The sequence below is a fragment of the Lepidochelys kempii genome, chromosome 2, assembly GCF_965140285.1.
Source record: "Lepidochelys kempii isolate rLepKem1 chromosome 2, rLepKem1.hap1, whole genome shotgun sequence".
NCBI classification, from domain to species: Eukaryota; Metazoa; Chordata; order Testudines; family Cheloniidae; genus Lepidochelys; species Lepidochelys kempii.
Window position 1 is genome coordinate 112,722,346 of NC_136381.1, and position 21,862 is coordinate 112,744,207.

The 21,862-nt window shown below is 45.9% G+C and overlaps 1 protein-coding gene and 1 long non-coding RNA gene across 2 annotated transcripts in view; one reads left to right on the plus strand and one right to left on the minus strand.

Annotated features, from left to right (window-relative positions):
* On the minus strand, positions 1–6,317 carry LOC140906985 (uncharacterized). Its single transcript, XR_012157330.2, has 3 exons — positions 5,973–6,317; positions 1,008–1,153; positions 1–892 (listed from the first exon to the last, which is right to left on the minus strand). It is a non-coding gene; the product is annotated as an uncharacterized LOC140906985 (long non-coding RNA).
* The window catches only part of FAM8A1 (family with sequence similarity 8 member A1), a 26,082-nt gene continuing 10,293 nt past the window's right edge, over positions 6,074–21,862 (plus strand). Inside the window, exons 1-2 of the mRNA XM_073332000.2 lie at positions 6,074–6,524; positions 9,459–9,579. Of these exons, the coding sequence (XP_073188101.1) occupies positions 6,134–6,524; positions 9,459–9,579 (512 nt within the window). The 5' untranslated portion in view covers positions 6,074–6,133. The remainder of the gene's footprint in view (positions 6,525–9,458; positions 9,580–21,862) is intronic.

The window sequence follows — 21,862 nt, forward strand, 5'->3', positions numbered from 1 at the left end:
TTGAGTAAATCGAGAGGGTATTTTTTTTTATTTGTTTAGAAAGTGTCGGGGAGGGAAAGAACATCCAGGTCTAGGTGTCAGTGAATAAGTCAGCTCATCTATTTTTAGCTGTCCTTCTATAATAATCATTTTAAAAACACACGCAACAGGAAATACCTAGTTGGCTTAAAACACTGAAATCTAGTGAGCAGGGTCATTGAAGAAGGTGACAGAGGAAATAATTTGAAATACAGAAATCTTTCCAGTGTGTTCAACCAAAACATTCATGTTATTATTAATTGTTAAGTGTGGTCAGAGTGCTCGGCTTTGTACAAGTCACAGTCCATGCCCTGTAGAACTTGCATCCAGTATTTGATTTAGTGCCATTGTATTATACACATATCCCAGAAATACCTACACCTGAAACCCCAAATTCTACTCCCAAACATCAGCCCATATCATGTAGTCAATGGAGATCTCCAGCCTAAGAGCTAAATAGCCTACGTAAGTGAAATGCTGATGCCATTGACTTCAGTGGAGCCACGATTTCTCTCTATATCCCTTGCACCTCCAGAGGGTGGGGATGACTGGAAGATCCACATGGTGGTAGAAAGACTCTGTGACTATCAGTCCAGCCTCTAATGCCCTCTGGTTACTTAGAGGGGTGAGAGGAAAAGGTGTAGAGCAGTGTTTCCCAAACGTAGGACGCAGCTTGTTCAGGGAAAGCCCCTGGTGGGCCAGGCTGGTTTGTTTACCTGCCGCTTCCACAGGTTCGGCTGATCGTGGCTCCCATTGGCCGCGGTTCGCCACTCCAGGCCAATGGGGGCTGCGGGAAGAGGCATGGGCCAAGGGACTTCCATTCCTTAGCTACTGCTGCCCTGAGAAACTGAGAGCTTTCCTCTAGGTCTCAGCTCTAGAGAAGAAAATAATAAGCTGTTAAAGGCCGTCCCCTCCTAAATTCCAGCCAATTACACCTATGTAAAACCCCTGAGGGCAATGGGATTGCAAAGGTGTCACTGAGGGCATACCTGAAGCCTGGAAGATTTCACAGATGTAACTGGAGGTCTAATTTGGCCTTCAGAACTCTTTATGCCAGTGGTAATGCCCAGGAAAGAAAGAACTAAGTTGGACTTCTGGAGGCTAGTTGAATTTGCAGGGCTGGAAGTTAGAAAACCTATTTAAAGCAAAATTTTTAAAAAGTACAGTTAATATAAAAATCAGTGAAAGGTAATGAACAAGGAGCCCCATGATACCAATTTTACAGTCCCTTTACAGAATAGATGTCCACTTAAGGATTAATAAACATTTTAAAATAAATCTGTTTTTCAGGATCTCTTAAAAAATCCCTGGGCTTGCCATAGTCATTCAGCAGCAGAGCAACTCTCTATTGTAAGAGTTTCTGATCCCACGGTCTTTCTTCCAAAATGTTATCTTACATGAATCACATTGTGCAGTTCTCATTTGCTCACCCTTCTTTACCTCCTTTCTTATCTTTTCTCCTTTCCCTCTCTCAGTGATTAAAGTGCACTGGGTTAGAGGCCCAGAAATAAAATTTCTAAAACTCAAGCAGAGGTGACATTTCAGCCCTACCTGGGGCAAAAAATACCCTGCTTTCCTCTCTTGCCCATCTCCTGGGACCAGTCAATCAGAGCTGCTGCAGGAAACAAGCTGTGCTCTCCCCCCTTCTTCTCAAGAGCCAAAGCCCTTCTCACTGGAGGGAGCACAAAAAACTCAGGGTAGCTCCACTCCCTCCTTTCCTCCTGTGAACCATAGGATGGTTAATGGACCCCCACCCCACCCCCAAATGGTTTGGAATGGAAAGTGTGTGGGGGTGGAGACCCTGGAGCTGCCCCCCGCAGCTTGGAAAGGGGAGAGGGGACCCCAGTGCAGCCCCTGAGTCGGGGGGGGGGCAAAGAACCCCAAGAGCTGCAGGACCAGAGATGAGGCAAGGTGGGAGGAGACCTGATGTGAAGTGTTGGAGGGACAGAATTGATGAGCTGCAGAGACAGGCCGATGCGATACCGCTTTCAGTTCTGTAGAAAATGATAGATCCACCCAAACACTTTTTTCAGTCCACTTTATGCACTACCCTCTTCTCGTATCTTTCCCCACTTATGCCAAACTTTGCAGTATAAGAAGGTCTCAATTCATCTGCTTAATCTGATCTCTAATTTTGGTCTGGTCTATATTAGAAAACATGCACTAGTGTGGATCTTCCTACTACAGATGTGCTTAAACTGATTTAGCTAACGTCTGTCCCACTCAGTTAAATCAGTTTAAGCATGATTTAAATGTCTTTCAATCCATCTGTATTAGGGGCTTGCAACAAAGTAACTAGATTGGCTTCAAAATCAATATGGTTTAATCCCTGTGAGGTTTGTTTTGTCTTTCTAATATAGACAGTTATTTCTCCAATGTTGCTGAGCACCATAGCTTGGCAGCAAGGGGAAGATGTACTGCCGCCAGCCCTGTTGAAGGTGGATCTTCAGAGGAAAGCCATCACTTCCTACTGAAGAGTGGCTGTGGTGCTCAGCAGCATCTGGAAACCAGCAAAGTAGTTTAAAAATGTAAAGTTAATTTTAGACAGCTGAGTTGGAAGCTGCTGTAAGGCTCCCAATTTAGTTTCTTACACTTCCAAGTTTTGCAAAGAGAGAAGAGGGAGACAGAAAAGATGAGAGGCCGAGGTCTCAAGGCAAAAAGATACTGTCTGACTTAGATACCATGAAAAGAAAAGGAGTACTTGTGGCACCTTAGAGACTAACCTATTTATCTGAGCATAAGCTTTCGTGAGCTACAGCTGATGAAGTGAGCTGTAGCTCACAAAAGCTTATGCTCAAATAAATTGGTTAGTCTCTAAGGTGTCACAAGTCCTCCTTTTCTTTTTGCGAATACAGACTAACACGGCTGCTACTCTGAAACCTGTCATTAGATACCATGGTGACAAGTGCCTTAGAAACAACTAGGATACATAGAAAAATGGCAACTTTTAACTACCTCCCATCCTCCTGAGCCTTGATGCCTCTAGCTAATTCTGTGTCCTCTAGTTAATTTCAGTTTAGAAAATGCAACTGCAAACCTAATTCTGTTTTCAGAATAGAAAGTGATTTGAAAGTAGCCAGAGGCCACAAACAAGCTGAAAGCACAGATGGGCAAGAACAACAAAGAAAATTAAATTTATCCAGCTACATCTGCTCAGAAATGTAGGGTAGGGTGAGAGCACATTTTAATCATGTCAGTAGATTTATTGGCATGACAAGGTAACTGTTGGTAAGACTGATTCATCAGTAATGTCGACCAAATTCAGAGGAAAGTTTATGGGAAGCTTAAGTGGTAACTTATGCCCTGCCCCCTTAGCACATCTGTTACACCAGCTTAAACTCAGTTCTGAATTCAGAATGGAATTTCAGCATGGTAATGGGGTTTGTACAAAAGCTCCACTCTATCTTTTACACCCCATGTAACACCACTGACTTCAGTAGAATTGCCTGGGTGTGATGGAGGACAGCATTGGGATGAAAATAACTTAAATTATAGGAACAATGAAACCAAGACATGTTGCTTATCAACAGAGCTACAAACATGCAGAGCCCAAATGTCTCATGCATTGACTAAAGAAACTTGTTAATTAAGGAATACAGCTGAAGGCCTTTGGGAATGAAGGGTTTGCCTACACGTGTTTCAGCTGGAGGTTAATATTCTCACATTAAAAAAAAAAATCTTTGTGCACATGGTCTCTGTGGTTTGCCATGCAGGCAGCCCCGGGACCAGGAGGTCATTTGAGAAGATATTAAAGCAGCTTAGACTACAAAGTTGTCTCTCTCAAAAACTCTTAATACTAAGACATTTAATAAAGAAATCAGTACTCAACTACACAGATTTCTGTTGAGAAATCTTTCAGCAATGCTCTCACCATCACATTTGCTGCTCTCTGGGCTCTCATCAGCATTAGTGGCATTATTTTGTTATCTTAAATGATTTACTGTGGAAATTCCTGGGGTCATTTCCCTGCACCTTTAGCTGCTGGAGTACTGATCCCTACATAGACCCATCAGACAAACAGACTACGCCACTGAGTGAAATGTGTTAAGACTCACATGAACTGTCACCAAGTACAGAATCAGTGACCATAATCTAGAGGCAGAAAGCAGGAGGCACAAGCAGTCTAAACCTAGTGGGGAGCAGAGACACACTTTTTACTCATGGAGGATAGGTCCATCAATGGCTATTAGCCAAGATGATCAGGAACAGAACCCCATGCTCTCGGCGTCCCTAGCCTCTGACTGCCAGAAGCTGGGAGTGGACAGGATCAATCACTGGATTATTGCTGTCATAAACATACAGCTCAGGGTAGCATAAAATCCCTCCTTTACCTGTAAGGGGTTAAGAAGCTCAAATAACCTGGTTGGCATCTGACCAAAAGGACCAAGAAGAAAAGAAGATACTTTCAAATCTTGGGAGGAGGTTTTGTTTGTGCTCTCTTTGTTTGTTCTCTCTCTGGACGAGAGAGGGACTAGGCAGGAAAAAACATCTCCTAAAAACCTACCTGAAATAAGCATTTAAGATTACAAAAATTGTAAGTAAAGGCAAGGAAATGTGTTAGATTATCTTTTGTTTTAGCTTGTGAATTTTCCCTATGCTAAAAGGTAATTTCATTCCTGTTTTGTAACTGGAAAGCAGAGTCAGAGGAGAATCCTCTGTGTTTTAAATCTTTTTATTTACTCCTAAAGTTACCTTCCATCCTCATTTTATAGGTGTGATTCTTTTACTTTTTTCTTTTAAATAACATTCTTCTTTTAAGAACCTGATTGATTTTCAGTGTCCTAAAAACCCAGGGGTTTGGTCTGTGCTCACTTTGTAACCAATTGGTTAGTATATTATTCTCAAGCCTCCTCAGGAAAGGGGGTGAAGAGACTTGGGGGAATATTTTGGGGAAACAGGGACTCCAAGTGGCCCTTTTCCCTGGATTTATATCTAAATCACTTGGTGGTGGCAGCAATACTGTCCAAGGACAAGGAAAGGATTTGTGCCTTGAGGAAGTTTTAATGTGAGGTGGTAGAAATAAGCTTAGGGGGTCTTTTATGCGGGTCCCCACATCTGTACCTCAGAGTTCAGAGTGGGGAGGGAACCCTGACAATTGCCCTTTTCTGTTCATTGCCTCTAAAGCACCTGGCACTGGCCACTGTCAGAAGACAGGATACTGGGCTAGACAGACTATTGATCTGACCCACTATGGCCGTTCTTATGTACTCACTAGGTGGAAGCACAAGAAGGATATTTTTCTCAAATGAGCAGACACTATTAAGGACTCCTCCTCAAAAAGCAATGAGGCCAAACTGGAAAAAGGAGAGAGAAAGCTGACGTAGCCACCTGCACCTGCCTCGGGAGCACAAAGGGTCAGCAATGACAAAAGGACACAGGTGACAAAACCCACTCCCAAGCAGATCCGACCCACCTCTGACAGCAGCAGTGGCAGGGGGCGTTAGGGGGCTAGGAGTTGCAGGAAATCTTTCTCTTCTTTGCCACCAGGTGGGCAGGGCAGTCTCCTGGGGGCTCTGTTACTCTGAAACGTTTTTGGGGGTGATTTCCCTAGACCCACCTACCCCTGGTGACACTGAAATGCTCACAACTAGGAGTCCGGGGGCACCTTAAAAAACTACCAGATTTATTTGGGCATAAACTTTCGTGGGTTATGCCCAAATAAAGCTGTTAGTCTTGGAGGTGCCCCGGACTCCTTGTTGTTTTTGTGGGTACAGACGACCACGGCTACCCCCTGCTACTCAGAATTAGGGACCGTCCTCCCAGCCGGGTCACCTGATTTAGGGGCGGCCCCGTTGCACTGAACCTGGGCGGATGGAAATGGGGGTCCCTGCAGCGCAAAGGCAGGCCCCGCCCCCTTGCAATTCCATTCCCGGGACTCTGCGGTCCCGAGCTCCGCCCCCACAGCGCCAGCAGCTCCCGCCTTAGCCGCTCAACCCTGGGCCATACCATCTCACCTCGGCGGCGGGGGGGCGAAGAGCTCTTCAGCTTGTCTCATGCCGCCCCCCCCCTCTTGGCGGCTGGATGGGCTGGAGCGGGTCCCCGCGCCTGCGCAGTCGGGGAGCGGGGGTCAGGGAGCGGGTGTGCGTCACAGGGAAGGCGGAGGAGGGGACGGGTTATGGCGGAGGTCGCGGCAGCCCCGGGCGAGCCCGAGCCGGCGGGGGCCGAGGGCTCCGAGGCCAAGGCGCTGAGCGCGGGGGAGTACGCGCGGCGCGTGCACCAGTGGCTCTGGGACTCGTACTGCGGCTACTGGAGCTGGCAGAGCAGCCTCCCCGCGCTGCTGGCCGCCGCCGCCGCCGCCCCCTACGGCAGCCCGGGCCCGCCCGCCGCCGGCTGCCCCCCGCCGCCGCCGCCGCCCGCCTACTACGGCCCCTGCTACCTCCTCGCCGCCCCCGCCGCGCCGGGACCCCGCGCGCCGCCCGCCTGGCCGGGAGCCGCCCGCCTGGCCGCGGTGCCCCGGCCCGGCCCCGCCGCCAGCAGCGCCCCGAGGGGGAGCGGGCGGCCGGCAGGTGAGACTGGCGGGGTGGGGGGGCGGGCCGTGGCTGGCGAGAGACCCCGGCCGAGGGGCAGGCTCGGGGGCAGCTGGGGAAGGAGTCTCCTAACTCGTGTCCGACTCAGGCAGGTGGCCCCGGCTGGGTCTCTGAGCTGACTGGCCGGGGCGTCCTGCGGGTGCCTGTCTTCCCCCGTGCCGCCTCTCCCACTCCTGGGCGGACTTCGGACCGGGCTTGTCTGTGATGGGGCTTTGCTGTTATGAATTAGGTGGGTGAGGCGATATCCTTGACTGGGCTGACTTCTGTTAGGGACAGAGCCCAGTTACACAGAGCCCTTCTTCGGGTCTAATATTTAGCATTTTATATTTTCGAAGCATAGCGTTGTGGTTGGCCTGGGAGTGGGAGCTTCTGTATTTCATACCAGGCCCTGCCACTGGTTTGTGGTGTGTAGGCAAACTTAATCTCTGTGCTTCAGTTTCTTCATTTTACTGTAGGGGAACTATGACTGGTGAGGTTTAGGTGCTAAGGTTGTAATGCTTCTCAAAATCCTCAAAGAGCTTTATAGAAGCACCAGTGTTGTTGGGATTGTTTAATGCCTCTGAACTTGAGTGTATGACACCCCCTTTAGCTGCCTAATGAAAGAAATGGTGGTGATTCAAGTACTAAATAAAATCATTTTATTATTGAATCAACAATTTTATTCTCTTCAGAAATCAGTACAGTAATGTACTATGCCAGAGGATAATGTGTGGAATAATGGATAGTTGGTATTTTGTGTTTCACTGGCATCTGAAAGTGATTTTGAATACCAAGGATAGTTGTGACCAATGTTCCCTCTAATTTTTGACAGGCCGTGTGCGCAAAAAATTTCTTCTGTGCAAATTGTTGTGCTTTTGTGCAAATTTTTGTGCTCGTGGTGTTTCGCCGTGTGCGCGGGGTTTAGGATCTGTGTGTGCGTGCACAGTTTAGAGGGAACAGTGGTTGTGACCACAGTCAAAATTTCATGGAAGCAATAAAATAATTCTTCTTAATTCAGCATAGACAGTTATCCTCAAATAATAGCATGTGCAGTATTATATTAGTAGCACCATCCATGTTAATAGATTTTGGAATTCTAAGATACTTTAACAAGTCTGTCATATTTAAATCCGCCTTAACGCTTACCTTCCATCTTAACCAGTTGTTGCTAATATATTAATATTAATTAATATAATATGTTATATATTAATATAATATATATTAATATATATTAATTGATATATTAGTGTGGCTGTAGTCGGGAGAATAAAATCAGAGGTTCCATATCACTAACTTTCATATTAAACATTCTCATATTAGAAAGTTGACTTGATTTCTACCTTCTGGCACTGCATGCTCAACCTGGTGTGAGGAAGTCCAGCTGTGTTCTTCACATTCTTGCCTCATCTTTGGTTAAAGATTGTACAATTAGGATTTATTCAACAGTTGTGACAATGCAAGAATGGGAATTGAATCTGTTTTGCTATTTTTTAGCATTAATGAGACTGAATTTGTCAGCGAGGTAAGCAGATATAAAAGGAAGATGCACAGAAACAAATATTAAGACGGTGCCCCTCTTACCTAATGGCTCTTCTAACTGTATTTGCCTTTTAAAAACAAGAACACAGAGGCGGAGAGCTTTGTGCTGCTCTCAAGCAATTTGTTGAGGCTAGTTTTCAGAGTGCCATTTGTGCAGCTTCTGTGGATGCCTTGTGAAGATACCTTTTTTGGTAGGAGAGGTTATTGTGCGGGGAAGAAGTGGAATAGTAAAGGGTTCCTTCTCCCTTCCAAAATATACTTTGTGAATTTTAACAAGGTTATATTAAGTCAGGTGCATGAGTATATTTAAATTGTAATTGTTAGAATATTAGTTTCATACAAAAAAGAAAAGGAGTACTTGTGGCACCTTAGGGACTAACAAATTTATTTGAGCATAAGCTTTCATGAGCTACAGCTCACTTCATCGGATGCATTCATACAGGCGCTCCTGTAAGTGCTGCTGAGGAAATACAATGTGGAGAATCAGCCTAGCCACAATTCTTTTATATGGCACTTTTCCTTTTGGTTTAAAAAAGAAAAAGCTTGCTTGTATTATTACTACCACCACCTGAGATTATTAAGACCATTTTAAAAATGATTGCATTTCTTTCACCAGGGCCAGTTAAACCAGAGTAGCCTGTTAAACCAGAGTAGCCACTTTCATTTTCCTGTTCTCTCATGGTAGCGTAACCTGCTATGTCTGCATAGGAATGCTTGTCTAGTTCTCCTGAAGTTTAAAAAAATAGACAACTTTTTGGTCTTTAATTGTGTCTTTTTTTTAAAAAAAAAAAAAAAAAAAAAATTGGGGGGCCAAGAGTGGCTAGGCATTTAGGACACCTGTCTTGAGATATCTAAAAGGACCCTCCTTGATTTTCACAGGGCTGGTGCTCAGTTCTTTCTGAAGTCTTTCTCTAAAGTGGAATGAGTGAGTGGTGGGAAGGAGGCAGTTTTAATACCAGATAAAAAATTGAACTTCAGGAAAACATTCTCTATCAAGTTCCTTCTAAATATCATAATAGAAGGCAAAAATGATACACTACAAAAAGTAAGCTGTTCAAGGGTGTAATATGTGACTCAGACAGAGCAGGGAGGGGATCGGATTAGGAAAAGCAACAGCAAAGATATGTTACTTGGTTTAGGTACATGCTTAGTTAACTTGTCATCCAATTCCCATTGTATCAAAGTACATTTTAAGGAGGTAATTGAATAAAAAGGATATGAGCTTCCATGGGTCAGAATAAGGATTTTTAAATGTTCCCTGCAGTGGGACAATGTGGAATACCATTTTAATATTGCCTCTTATTCTGCATAGTGCTAACTAATGTACATTCACGTTTAAGTTATAAATTGCTTTAGCACAGTAAAATTTTAGGTAATTAACTATTTTTGTTACAGGTCGGGAATACATTATCCCATCCTTGGCACACAGGTTTATAGCAGAGATGGTGGATTTCTTTATTCTTTTCTTTATAAAGGCAACCATTGTCTTAAGTATTATGCATCTCAGTGGAATAAAGTAAGTTAAACCATTTAAGGCATTATTATATAAAGCTTTTCACTCTTGTGATTGAATATTATATATATATTGTGTATTTTGGAGTAGCTAGGGTTACACAGAGGAGAAGCACTTGATGGAACCTTAATTGATAAGAGGCTCCTTTCAAACTTATTTTGTCTTTTAAAAATAGATCTTTATTAAAGTGATGCATTATACAGGTGTGCATATTATAAAAAGTTACTGTAGATGCCTAGAAATGCTTTCAAATGTTAACTTTTTTTGTTAAATAAGCTTAATAGTTGGCACTCACAGTTTGTTTAAAAATGAAATTTCTGAATGTGAGCAGTTGGGAAAACACTTTAAACTAGCTTGTACTTTTAAAAGAGACTATTAGGATTTTTCAAAAATCTCTTATGCCGTGTTTAGAAAAACTTTGAAGGCTGATATATTTGAAGGTTTTTTCCTGCATCAGTTGTTCTACACAAATTCCACGGTCTTTGGTGTGGAATTTTTATTTATTTTAAAGAAAAAGGCTAAGTAGCATTTACTAAATGAAACACTTGTTTGCAATTCTTTAGTATGGGTAGGAGGTAAGATAAGTCAGATATGGAACCTGTCAACCTTGACTGTTCTCTTTGTCCTTGTATAAACTGTAATTTTAAATGCTACTTGAGAACATGTTGCATGAGAACATTCATAGATTATAAAGTCAGAAGAGACCACTGGGATCATCTAGCACGACCTGAAATAATTCATGTTTGAACTGGAAAAAACAACAAATCTTGATTTTAAAAATTGTCAGTGATGGAGAATCCACTTTGGCCCTTGGTAAGTTCCAATGATGGTTACCTTTGCTGTTTAAAAACTTGTCCCTTGTGCCTTCTAGTCTGAATTGTCTAGCTTCAGCTATCAGATCTTGTTATACCTTTGCTAGATTGAAGAGCCCTCTATTGAATTTGTTTCTCATGTAGGTAGTTATAGACTGATCAAGTCACCTGTTAACCTTCTCTTGGTTAAGCTAAAAGATTCAGCTCCTTGAGCCTTTCACTATAAGGCATGTTTTCCAATCATTTAATAATTCTCATGGCTCTTCTCTGACCCTCTCCAGTTTATTCTGAATTGTGGGTATCAGAACTGAAAATAGTATTCCAGTGGGTGTTGTACCAGTGTCAAATAGAGATAATACAGTCTCCCTAATCCTACTAGAGATTCCTTTGGCTATACGTCCAAGGATTGCATTAACCTTTTTGGCCACTGCATCTCACCTGGACCTCATGTTCAGCTATTGATCATCCATCAAGATCTCCAAGTCCTGGTTCATAATAAAAAGGAGGAAAGGGATGACTCTTCCCCTTGTGTGGAAAGGTCTGCTTTCTTTTCCCTGATGAGCATCTACATGAACTTGCAGTATCACTACAAAGGTACTGGCACTGGAAGATGGGTCCAAAGTTGGTGCCAAATGAGGAGTAGGTGCTCAGATGGGTTTTTCCTGCATCATTGCCAAGACTTTTAGAGTCTCAGTAGACAGTGATGGTTTGGTCTTCCGTGCCACTTCTGATTTAGCTGCTACTAACAATGCTGGATAAGGGATTTGCTCCTGGTATAAGGCTGAAGACATTCCAGTTTTGGACCTGTGAGAGACAGCGACATTAAGGCCAGAATGGCAATATCTGTTTGGGTCCTGTGTAAGAGGATCTTGGCACAGAGGCTAGTCTCGGTTCCCTCAATGGCCCTGTCTGAATATCAGGCTGTAGGCATGGAAAAACCAGATGAGCCTTGAGCCTCAAGTGTCTTCCCCCTTCTAGTGGGGGTGCAAGGGAGTGAAGGTGTGGCAAGCTGTGCAAGACAAAGGGTATGTCTACACTACGAAATTAGGTCGAATTTATAGAAGTCAGTTTTTTAGAAATCGGTTTTATATATTCGAGTGTGTGTGTCCCCACAGAAAATGCTCTAAGTGCATTAAGTGCATTAACTTGGCGGAGCGCTTCCACAGTACCGAGGCAAGCGTCGACTTCCGGAGCATTGCACTGTGGGTAGCTATCCCACAGTTCCCGCAGTCTCCGCTGCCCATTGGAATTCTGGGTTGAGATCCCAATGCCTAATGGAGCTAAAACATTGTCGCGGGTGGTTCTGGGTACATATCGTCAGGCCCCCGTTCCCTCCCTCCCCCCATGAAAGCAAGGGCAGACAATCATTTCGCGCCTTTTTTCCTGAGTTACCTGTGCAGACGCCATACCACGGCAAGCATGGAGCCCACTCAGGTAACCGTCACCCTATGTCTCCTGGGTGCTGGCAGACGTGGTACGGCATTGCTACACAGTAGCAGCAACCCCTTGCCTTGTGGCAGCAGACGGTACAGTACGACTGGTAGCCGTCATCGTCATGTCCGAGGTGCTCCTGGTTGCCTCTGTGAGGTCGATCAGGAGCGCCTGGGCAGACATGGGCGCAGGGACTAAATTTGGAGTGACTTGAGCAGGTCATTCTCTTTAGTCCTGCAGTCAGTCCTATTGAACCGTCTTATGGTGAGCGGGCAGGCGATACGGACTGCTAGCAGTCGTACTGTACCATCTTCTGCCGAGCAGCCATGAGATGTGGATGGCATGCAGTCCTTCTGCACCGTCTGCTGCCAGCCAAAGATGTAAAAGATAGATGGAGTGGATCAAAACAAGAAATAGACCAGATTTGTTTTGTACTCATTTGCTTCCCCCCCTCCCCTGTCTAGGGGACTCATTCTACTAGATCACACTGCAGTCACTTACAGAGAAGGTGCAGCGAGGTAAATCTAGCCATGTATCAATCAGAGGCCAGGCTAACCTTCTTGTTCCAATAAGGACAATAACTTAGGTGCACCATTTCTTACTGGAACCCTCCGTGAAGTCCTGCCTGAAATACTCCTTGATGTAAAGCCACCCCCTTTGTTGATTTTAGCTCCCTGAAGCCAACCCTGTAAGCGCCCCTCCCAGCGTCAGAGAAATGGCAAACAATCGGGCATCTGAGAGTGCTGTCCAGAGCAGTCACAATGGAGCACTCTGATGGGGCTAAAACATTGTCGCGGGTGGTTCTGGGTACGTGTCGTCAGGCCCCCGTTCCCTCCCTCCCTCCGTGAAAGCAAGGGCAGACAATCATTTCGCGCCTTTTTTCATGAGTTACCTGTGCAGACGCCATACCACGGCAAGCATGGAGCCAGCTCAGGTAACCGTCACCCTATGTCTCCTGGGTGCTGGCAGACGCGGTACGGCTTTGCTGCACAGTAGCAGCAACCCATTGCCTTCTGGCAGCAGACGGTGCAATACGATTGGTAGTCGTTCTCGTCGTGTCCAAGGTGCTCCTGGCCACGTCGGCTGGGAGCGCCTGGGCAGACATGGGCGCAGGGACTAAATTTGGAGTGACTTGACCAGGTCATTCTCTTTAGTCCTGCAGTCCTATTGAACCGTCTTATGGTGAGCGGGCAGGCGATACGGACTGCTAGCAGTCGTACTGTACCATCTTCTGCCAGGCAGGCAAGAGATGAGGATTGCTAGCAGTCGTATTGTACCATCTTATGCCAGGCAGGCAAGAGATGAAGACGGCTAGCAGTCGTACTGTACCATCTTCTGCCGAGCAGCCATGAGATGTGGATGGCATGCAGTCCTTCTGCACCGTCTGCTGCCAGCCAAAGATGTAAAAGATAGATGGAGTGGGTCAGAACAAGAAATAGACCAGATTTGTACTCATTTGTCTCCTCCCCTGTCTAGATCACACTGCAGTCACTCACAGAGAAGGTGCAGCGAGGTAAATCTAGCCATGTATCAATCAGAGACCAGGCTAACCTCCTTGTTCCAATAACAACGATAACTTAGGTGCACCATTTCTTATTGGAACCCTCCGTGCAGTCCTGCCTGAAATACTCCTTGATGTACAGGCACCCCCTTTGTTGATTTTTAGCTCCCTGAAGCCAACCCTGTAAGCCATGTCGTCAGTCGCCCCTCCCTCCGTCAGAGCAACGGCAGACAATCGTTCCGCGCCTTTTTTCTGTGCGGACGCCATACCAAGGCAAGCATGGAGGCCGCTCAGCTCACTTTGGCAATTAGGAGCACATTAACCACCGCACGCATTATCCAGCAGTATATGCAGCACCAGAACATGGCAACGCGATACCGGGCAAGGAGGCGACGTCAGCGCGGTCACGTGAGTGATCAGGACCTGGACACAGATTTCTCTGAAAGCATGGGCCCTGACAATGCATGCATCATGGTGCTAATGGGGCAGGTTCATGCTGTGGAACGCCGATTCTGGGCTCGGAAAACAAGCACAGACTGGTGGGACCGCATAGTGTTGCAGGTCTGGGACGATTCCCAGTGGCTGCGAAACTTTCGCATGCGTAGGGGCACTTTCATGGAACTTTGTGACTTGCTTTCCCCTGCCCTGAGGCGCATGAATACCAAGATGAGAGCAGCCCTCACAGTTGAGAAGGGAGTGGCGATAGCCCTGTGGAAGCTTGCAACGCCAGACAGCTACCGGTCAGTTGGGAATCAATTTGGAGTGGGCAAATCTACTGTGGGGGCTGCTGTGATGCAAGTAGCTCACGCAATCAAAGATCTGCTGATATCAAGGGTAGTGACCCTGGGAAATGTGCAGGTCATAGTGGATGGCGCTGCTGCAATGGGATTCCCTAATTGTGGTGGGGCTATAGATGGAACCCATATCCCTATCTTGGCACCGGAGCACCAAGCCGCCGAGTACATAAACCGCAAGGGGTACTTTTCGATAGTGCTGCAAGCTCTGGTGGATCACAAGGGACGTTTCACCAACATCAACGTGGGATGGCCGGGAAAGGTGCATGATGCTCGCATCTTCAGGAACTCTGGTCTGTTTGAAAAGCTGCAGGAAGGGACTTTATTCCCAGACCAGAAAATAACTGTTGGGGATGTTGAAATGCCTATATGTATCCTTGGGGACCCAGCCTACCCCTTATGCCATGGCTCATGAAGCCGTACACAGGCAGCCTGGACAGTAGTCAGGAGCTGTTCAATTACAGGCTGAGCAAATGCAGAATGGTGGTAGAATGTGCATTTGGACGTTTAAAGGCGCGCTGGCGCAGTTTACTGACTCGCTTAGACCTCAGCGAAACCAATATTCCCACTGTTATTACTGCTTGCTGTGTGCTCCACAATATCTGTGAGAGTAAGGGGGAGACGTTTATGGCGGGGTGGGAGGTTGAGGCAAATCGCCTAGCTGCTGGTTACGCGCAGCCAGACACCAGGGCGGTTAGAAGAGCACAGGAGGGCGCGGTACGCATCAGAGAAGCTTTGAAAACCAGTTTCATGACTGGCCAGGCTACGCTGTGAAAGTTCTGTTTGTTTCTCCTTGATGAAACCCCCCGCCCCTTGGTTCACTCTACTTCCCTGTAAGCTTACCACCCTCCCCTCCTCCCTTTAATCATTGCTTGCAGAGGCAATAAAGTCATTGCTGCTTCACAGTCATGCATTCGTTATTCATTCATCACACAAATAGGGAGATGACTACCAAGGTAGCCCAGGAGGGGTGGTGGAGGAGGGAAGGAAAATGCCGCACAGCACTTTAAGCACAGCACTTTAAAAGTTTACAACTTCAAAATTTATTGAATGACAGCCTTTTTTTTTGGGCAATCCTCTGTGGTGGAGTGGCTGGTTGGCCGGAGGCCCCCCCACCGCGTTCTTGGGCGTCTGGGTGTGGAGGCTATGAAACTTGGGGAGGAGGGCGGTTGATTACAGAGGGGCAGCAGTGGCAGTCTGTGCTCCAGCTGCCTTTGCGGCAGCTCAACCATACACTGGAGCATCCTGGTTTGGTCCTGCAGCAGCCTCAGCATTGAATCCTGCCTCCTCTCATCACGCTGCCGCCACATTTGAGCTTCAGCCCTCTCTTCAGCCCGCCACTTACTCTCTTTAGCCCGCGACCTCTCCTCCCGGTCATTTTGTGCTTTCCTGCACTCTGACATTATTTGCCTCCACGCATTCGTCTGTGCTCTCTCAGTGTGGGAGGACAGCATGAGCTCAGAGAACATTTCATCGCGAGTGCGTTTTTTTTTCTTTCTAAGCTTCACTAGCCTCTGGGAAGGAGAAGATCCTGTGATCGTTGAAACACATGCAGCTGGTGGAGAAAAAAAAAGGGACAGCGGTATTTAAAAAGACACATTTTATAAAACAGTCGCTACACTCTTTCAGAGTAAACCTTGCTGTTAACATTACATACATAGCACATGTGCTTTCGTTACAAGGTCGCATTTTGCCTCCTCCCAGCGCGTGACTACCCCCTCAACCTTCCCCCCTCCCTGTGGCTAACAGCGGGGAACATTTTTGTTTAGCCACAGGCAAACAGCCCAGCAGGAATGGGCTCCTCTGAGTGTCCCCTGAAGAAAAGCACTCTATTTCAACCAGGTGACCATGAATTATATCTCACTCTCCTGAGGATAACACAGAGAGATAAAGAACGGATTTTGGTTGAATGCCAGCAAACATACACTGCAATGCTTTGTTCTACAGTGATTCCCGAGTACGTGTTACTGGCCTGGAGTGATAAAGTGTCCTACCATGAAGGACGAAATAAGGCTGCCCTCCCCAGAAACCTTTTGCAAAGGCTTTAGGACTACATCTAGGAGAACCGCAAATGCCAGGGCAAATTAATCCTTTCACATGCTTGCTTTTAAACCATGTATAGCATTTTAAAAGGTACACTCACCAGAGGTCCCTTCTCCGCCTGCTGGGTCCAGGAGGCAGCCTTGGGTGGGTTCGGGGGGTACTGGCTCCAGGTCTAGGGTGAGAAACAGTTCCTGGCTGTCGGGAAAACCGGTTTCTCCGCTTGCTTGCTGTGAGCTATCTACAACCTCCTCCTCCTCCTCATCTTCTTTGTCCCCAAAACCTACTTCCGTATTGCCTCCATCTCCATTGAAGGAGTCAAACAACACGGCTGGGGTAGTGGTGGCTGAACCCCCTAAAATGGCATGCAGCTCATCATAGAAGCGGCATGTTTGGGGCTCTGACCCAGAGCGGCTGTTCGCCTCTCTGGTTTTCTGGTAGGCTTGCCTCAGCTCCTTCAGTTTCACGCGGCACTGCTTCGGGTCCCTGTTATGGCCTCTGTCCTTCATGCCCTGGGAGATTTTCACAAAGGTTTTGGCATTTCGAAAACTGGAACGGAGTTCTGATAGCACGGATTCCTCTCCCCATACAGCGATCAGATCCCGTACCTCCCTTTCGGTCCATGCTGGAGCTCTTTTGCGATTCTGGGACTCCATCATGGTCACCTGTGCTGATGAGCTCTGCATGGTCACCTGCAGCTTGCCACGCTGGCCAAACAGGAAATGAGATTCAAAAGTTCGCGGTTCTTTTCCTGTCTATCTGGCCAGTGCATCTGAGTTGAGAGTGCTGTCCAGAGCGGTCATAATGGAGCACTCTGGGATAGCTCCCGGAGGCCAATACCATCGAATTGTGTCCACAGTACCCCAAATTCGAGCCGGCAATGTCGATTTAAGCGCTAATCCACTTGTCAGGGGTGGAGTAAGGAAATCTATTTTAAGAGCCCTTTAAGTCGAAATAAAGGGCTTCATTGTGTGGACGGGTGCAGGTTTAAATCGATTTAATGCTGCTAAATTCGACCTAAAGTCCTAGTGTAGACCAGGGCAAAGAAGGTATTGGATGTATAAGGTACGATCAGTCAGGAGGTATACATCTTGAAGGGCTGGGGGCTCAACTTGGTCCCAGTGGAGAGTCAATTGTTCCCCGGGACAAGGGCAGTCTGTGTACTCTAAACTATCCTATATGAAAATAATCTAGCGTAAGGGAAGTTCTAGCCTTAGGACAGGAAGGCAAGTTCCATTTTCTGTCTGTGGCAGCAGAGTAGGAACTGAAGTAGTTGAGGCTCCCCTCCCTTACATCGAGTTGGGTGATGAAGCTGCCTTCCTGTAAAATCTCTTGTGTGCCCCTCAAAGGATATTGCTTGTCAAGACAGCTCCTCACCTCAACACCTGGGGCACCAGATCCTGCAAGTGGGTATACAGAGGAAGGATCTACTTTAATAAAACTGAGAGGTAATCTAGAATAATGAAGGAGGCATAACGAACCTGGTGCAGTAGCCCAGAAGTGGCCTGTTTAAGAGGTCAAAATCGTTCTGTTCCTTGGTTAAGTATACAAAAGAAGGAATGGAGGGAATCTGCTACAGATGACTGCTTTTTTTCAGCTTCAAGGCCCTTTCTAACTCAGTTTGTTCCCCTATCTACTGCACAAATGATGCAAATTTTTAAGGCTTATTTGTCTGCTTTTGCAAACATCTTCATTCTTTCTATGCATGCCCTTATGCTTGGAATGCTGAATTAACGGATAAGACTACTACTCTCTCCAGACTCATTTCTGCTGTGATACAGCCATCATTGGTTGGCTTTCCTTTAAGTATGTGTAGCAGTTATGGGAAGAGTGAGTTAATTTGAGATAGAATAATTGGAATCATGAGACTGCAACATAACTAATCTATGTAACTACATGATCCAGTTTCTTACTCTTGTCCCCTTCTCCTTGCCTCTTTGAATCTCTTCATAATTTTTCTCCGAGTAAACTGTTCAGGGAAGGGGCTTTGTAGCTACATATTTGCACAGCATGTAGCACAATGGGGTTTGATCTTGATTAGAAGCTATAGGGACTACTGCTATCCTAATCATGGAAAAACTTTTTTCTACTCTACTCAGTCTGCATGGGAAGATGGGATCAGTGTTGTTTGAACCACCTACTCTTGATGACCTAATTTAAGCAGCCTTTGGGGGAGAGATTTTTTTTATAATGCCTTATAACTTAAATTATTAGGCTTTACAACAACACAACTCCTTTTTTGGATACATGTAACTGAAGTATGCAAGTTTGATATTTAGGCATGTGTAACTATTTCATTTAGGGGTGTGGCTTCTTTTAAGTGGTTAAACCAGTATAAATGTGCCCTATACTGGCATAGCTTATTCTCCTTCCTGAATGGGAATAGCTATATCAGTATAAAGCACCTTTACATCGCTGTAACTGTGTCCATATTAGGAGTTGTACTGCTTAATTATATGGTACAGTAACTCCTCATTTAACATCGTTCTAGTTAACATTGTTTCATTGTTACGTCACTGATCTATTACAGAACATGCTTGTTTAAAGTTGTGCAATGCTCCCTTAGGACGATGATTGGCAGCCGCCTGCTTTGTCCATTGTTTGCAGGAAGAGCAGCCAGTTGGAGCTAGCTGGTGGGGGGTTGGAACCAGGGTGGGCCAGCAGCCCCCCCATCAGCTCCCCTAAGTTCCCTGTGTGGCATCCGCCCATCAGGCTGTCAATTGCTGGGCAGTTCAGCTATCAGTCCCCCCACTGCCATGTGCTGCTCCTGCCCTCTGCCTTGGAGCTGCTTCCAGGACCCTCCTGCTTGCTGTGCAGGGGTCTGGGGGAAGAGGAGTGCTGATGTCAGGGTGTCCCCCTCCACCTGCTCCTGTACCCCATCTCCACAGAGCAGGAGCGGGACATGACAAGGCTCAGGATGGAGAGAGCTTGCTGATCTCCTTAAAAAGGCAGTGTACTTAAAGTGGGGGTCAGTGTACTTAAAGGGGCAGTGCGCGTGTCTGTCTCTCTCTCGTGCTTGCCCACTCTCTTTCACGCTCGCACTCTCACACTTGCACGCACCACATTACACACCCCCTCCCAGCACTTTGGAAAGTGGAGGGAGTGGTACGCTCCAGTGGGATAGCGTGGGTTCAGCATCATGTTCAGTTTCCGCAGGGAATGTGTGCAGCCACTGCCATGGGTCTGTTGTGTCTCCGCCCTCCATTCATGCTGCCTTGTAGAGTGTGAGGCTACATTAAAAACAATGTATTAACCCTTGAGGGCTCAGCTGAGTGCTAGTTCATCATTTAGCAGCAAGGCATTCCCTGGGAAATATTCCACCCTCTGATTTCACCACCTCAACCAAGCTTCACAATCATCATTGCTGTGTATAGTATTAAATTTTGTTTAAAACTTGTGATCTGTGTGTGTCTTTTGTCCGGAGAAAAAAATTTCCCTGGAATCTAACCTCCCCTTATTTACATTAATTCTTATGGGGAAATTGGATTAGCTTTAAATCGTTTTTGCTTAAAGTGGCATTTTTCAGCAACATAACTACAACGTTAAGTGGGGAGTTACTGTAGTACCTATTTTTAAGGAAGAATAAAAAATGATCCAGGAGACTACAGGCCTGTTAGTTTGACCTCAATTGTATGCAGGTTTTGGAACAGCTTTTGAAAGAGAGAGTAGTTAAAGGACATAGAGGTTAAAAGGTAATTGAGATAAAATGCAACATGGTTTTACAAAAGGTAGATCATGCCAGACTAACCTGATCTCTTTCTTTGAAAAGATAACTGATCTTTTTAGAGAGAGGAAATACAGTAGATCTACCTAGTTTCAGTAAGGCATTTGATATATTTCCAGATGGGAAATTATTAAATTGGAGAAGATAGGAATTAATGAGAATTGAAAGATGGATAAGGAACTGGTTAAAGGGAAGACTACAATGGGCCATACTGAATGGAGAACTGTCAGACTGGAGGGAGGTTATTAGTGAATTTCCTCATGGATGGGTCTTGGAATCACTTTTATTTAACATTTGTATTAATGACCGTGGCACAAAAAGTGGGAGTGTGCTAATAAAATTTGTGAATGACAAAAAGATGAGGGCTATTACGGTCCTCCTCCATATTGGGAATATCATACAAGAAGGTCTGGATGACCTTGAAAACTGGAGTAATAGAAATGGGATGAAATTTAATAGTGCAAGATCACACAGTTAGGGACAAACAAAAGAATTTTTGCTACAAGCGGGGGGACTTATCAGTTGGAAGTGACAGAGGAGGGGAAAGACCTAAGTGTACTGGTTGATCACAGGATGACTATGAACTGCCAATGTAAGCAGCTGTGAAATAGGCTAATGCAGTTCTAGGATGCATCAAATGAGATTTACAATAGAGATAGGGAAGTATTAGAACCATTGTACAAGGCACTGGTGAGACCTCATCTGGAATACTGTGTGCAGGTCTGGTGTCCCAGATTTAAGAAAGATGAATTCAAACTGGAACAGGTGCAGAGAAGGGCTGCTAGGATGATCAGAGGAATGGAAAACCTACCTTATGCAAGGGAGACTCAGAGCTTGGCTTGTTTAGCCAAACCAAACCTAACCTAACCTGAGGGGAGATAGGATTGCTCTCTATAAATACATCAGAGGGATAAATACCAGGGAGGGAGATGAGTTATTTAAGTTAGGTGCCAATGTTGACACAAGAACAAATGGATATAAACTGGCCATCAACAATTGTAGGCTTGAACTTAGACAAAGATTTCTAACCATCAGAGGAGTGAACGTCCAGAACAGCTTCCCAAGAGGAGCAATGAAGGCATAAAATTTAACTAGCTTGAAGACTGAGCTTGATACGTTTATGGAGGGGATGGTATGATGAGACTGTTTACAATGGCATGTAGCCAAGCTGCGACTGCTAGTAGCAAATATCCCCAATGGCTGGTGATGAGACACTGGACGTGGAGGGCTCTGAGTTACTACAGTGAATTCTTATCCAGGTGTCTGAATGTTGGGTCCAGTTGACCACCATATTTGGGGTTGGGAAGAAATTTTCTCTTGGGTCAAAATTGCCAGAGACCCTGTGGGTTTTTCATCTTCCTCTGCAGCATAGGGCATTGGTCACTTGCAGGTTTAAACAAGAGTAAATGGTGGATTGTCTGTAACTTGAAGTTTTTAAATCATGATTTGAGGACTTCAGGAACTCAGCCAGAGGTTATGGGTCTAGTACAGGAATGGGTGGGTGAGGTTCTGTGGCCTGCAATGTGCAGGAGGTCAGACTAGATGATCGTGATGGTCCCTTCTGGCCTAAAAGCCTGTGGCCTGGTCTGTCCTAGACAGGTCGTATGCAGCCTTGTGACCTAGCTGTGGAAGAGTCTTCACTTAAATTTGGCTGCTGCCAATGTGCTTCTCTGTGCCGCTTTCCCCGAGTGGCATTGTCACGGTATGTGTAATTAGGTCAATGCAGTGTCACTCTAGATACTGCATTGCTTATGTTGACTGTTACTGGCCTCCAGGAGCTGCCCCACAATGTCCCACACTGACAATATAGTCCATACGCCAAGCACTCCTGGTAAGGATGTGCACTGCTGACACAAGGAGCCAAATGTGCGCACACGAACAATTTAATAATTGTGGCTGTATGCCCACGTAACATAACTTGTACTGTAGAATTGGGCTGAGGCTGAGTCAATAAGCTACATCTGCACTAGGAATTATACTGGTA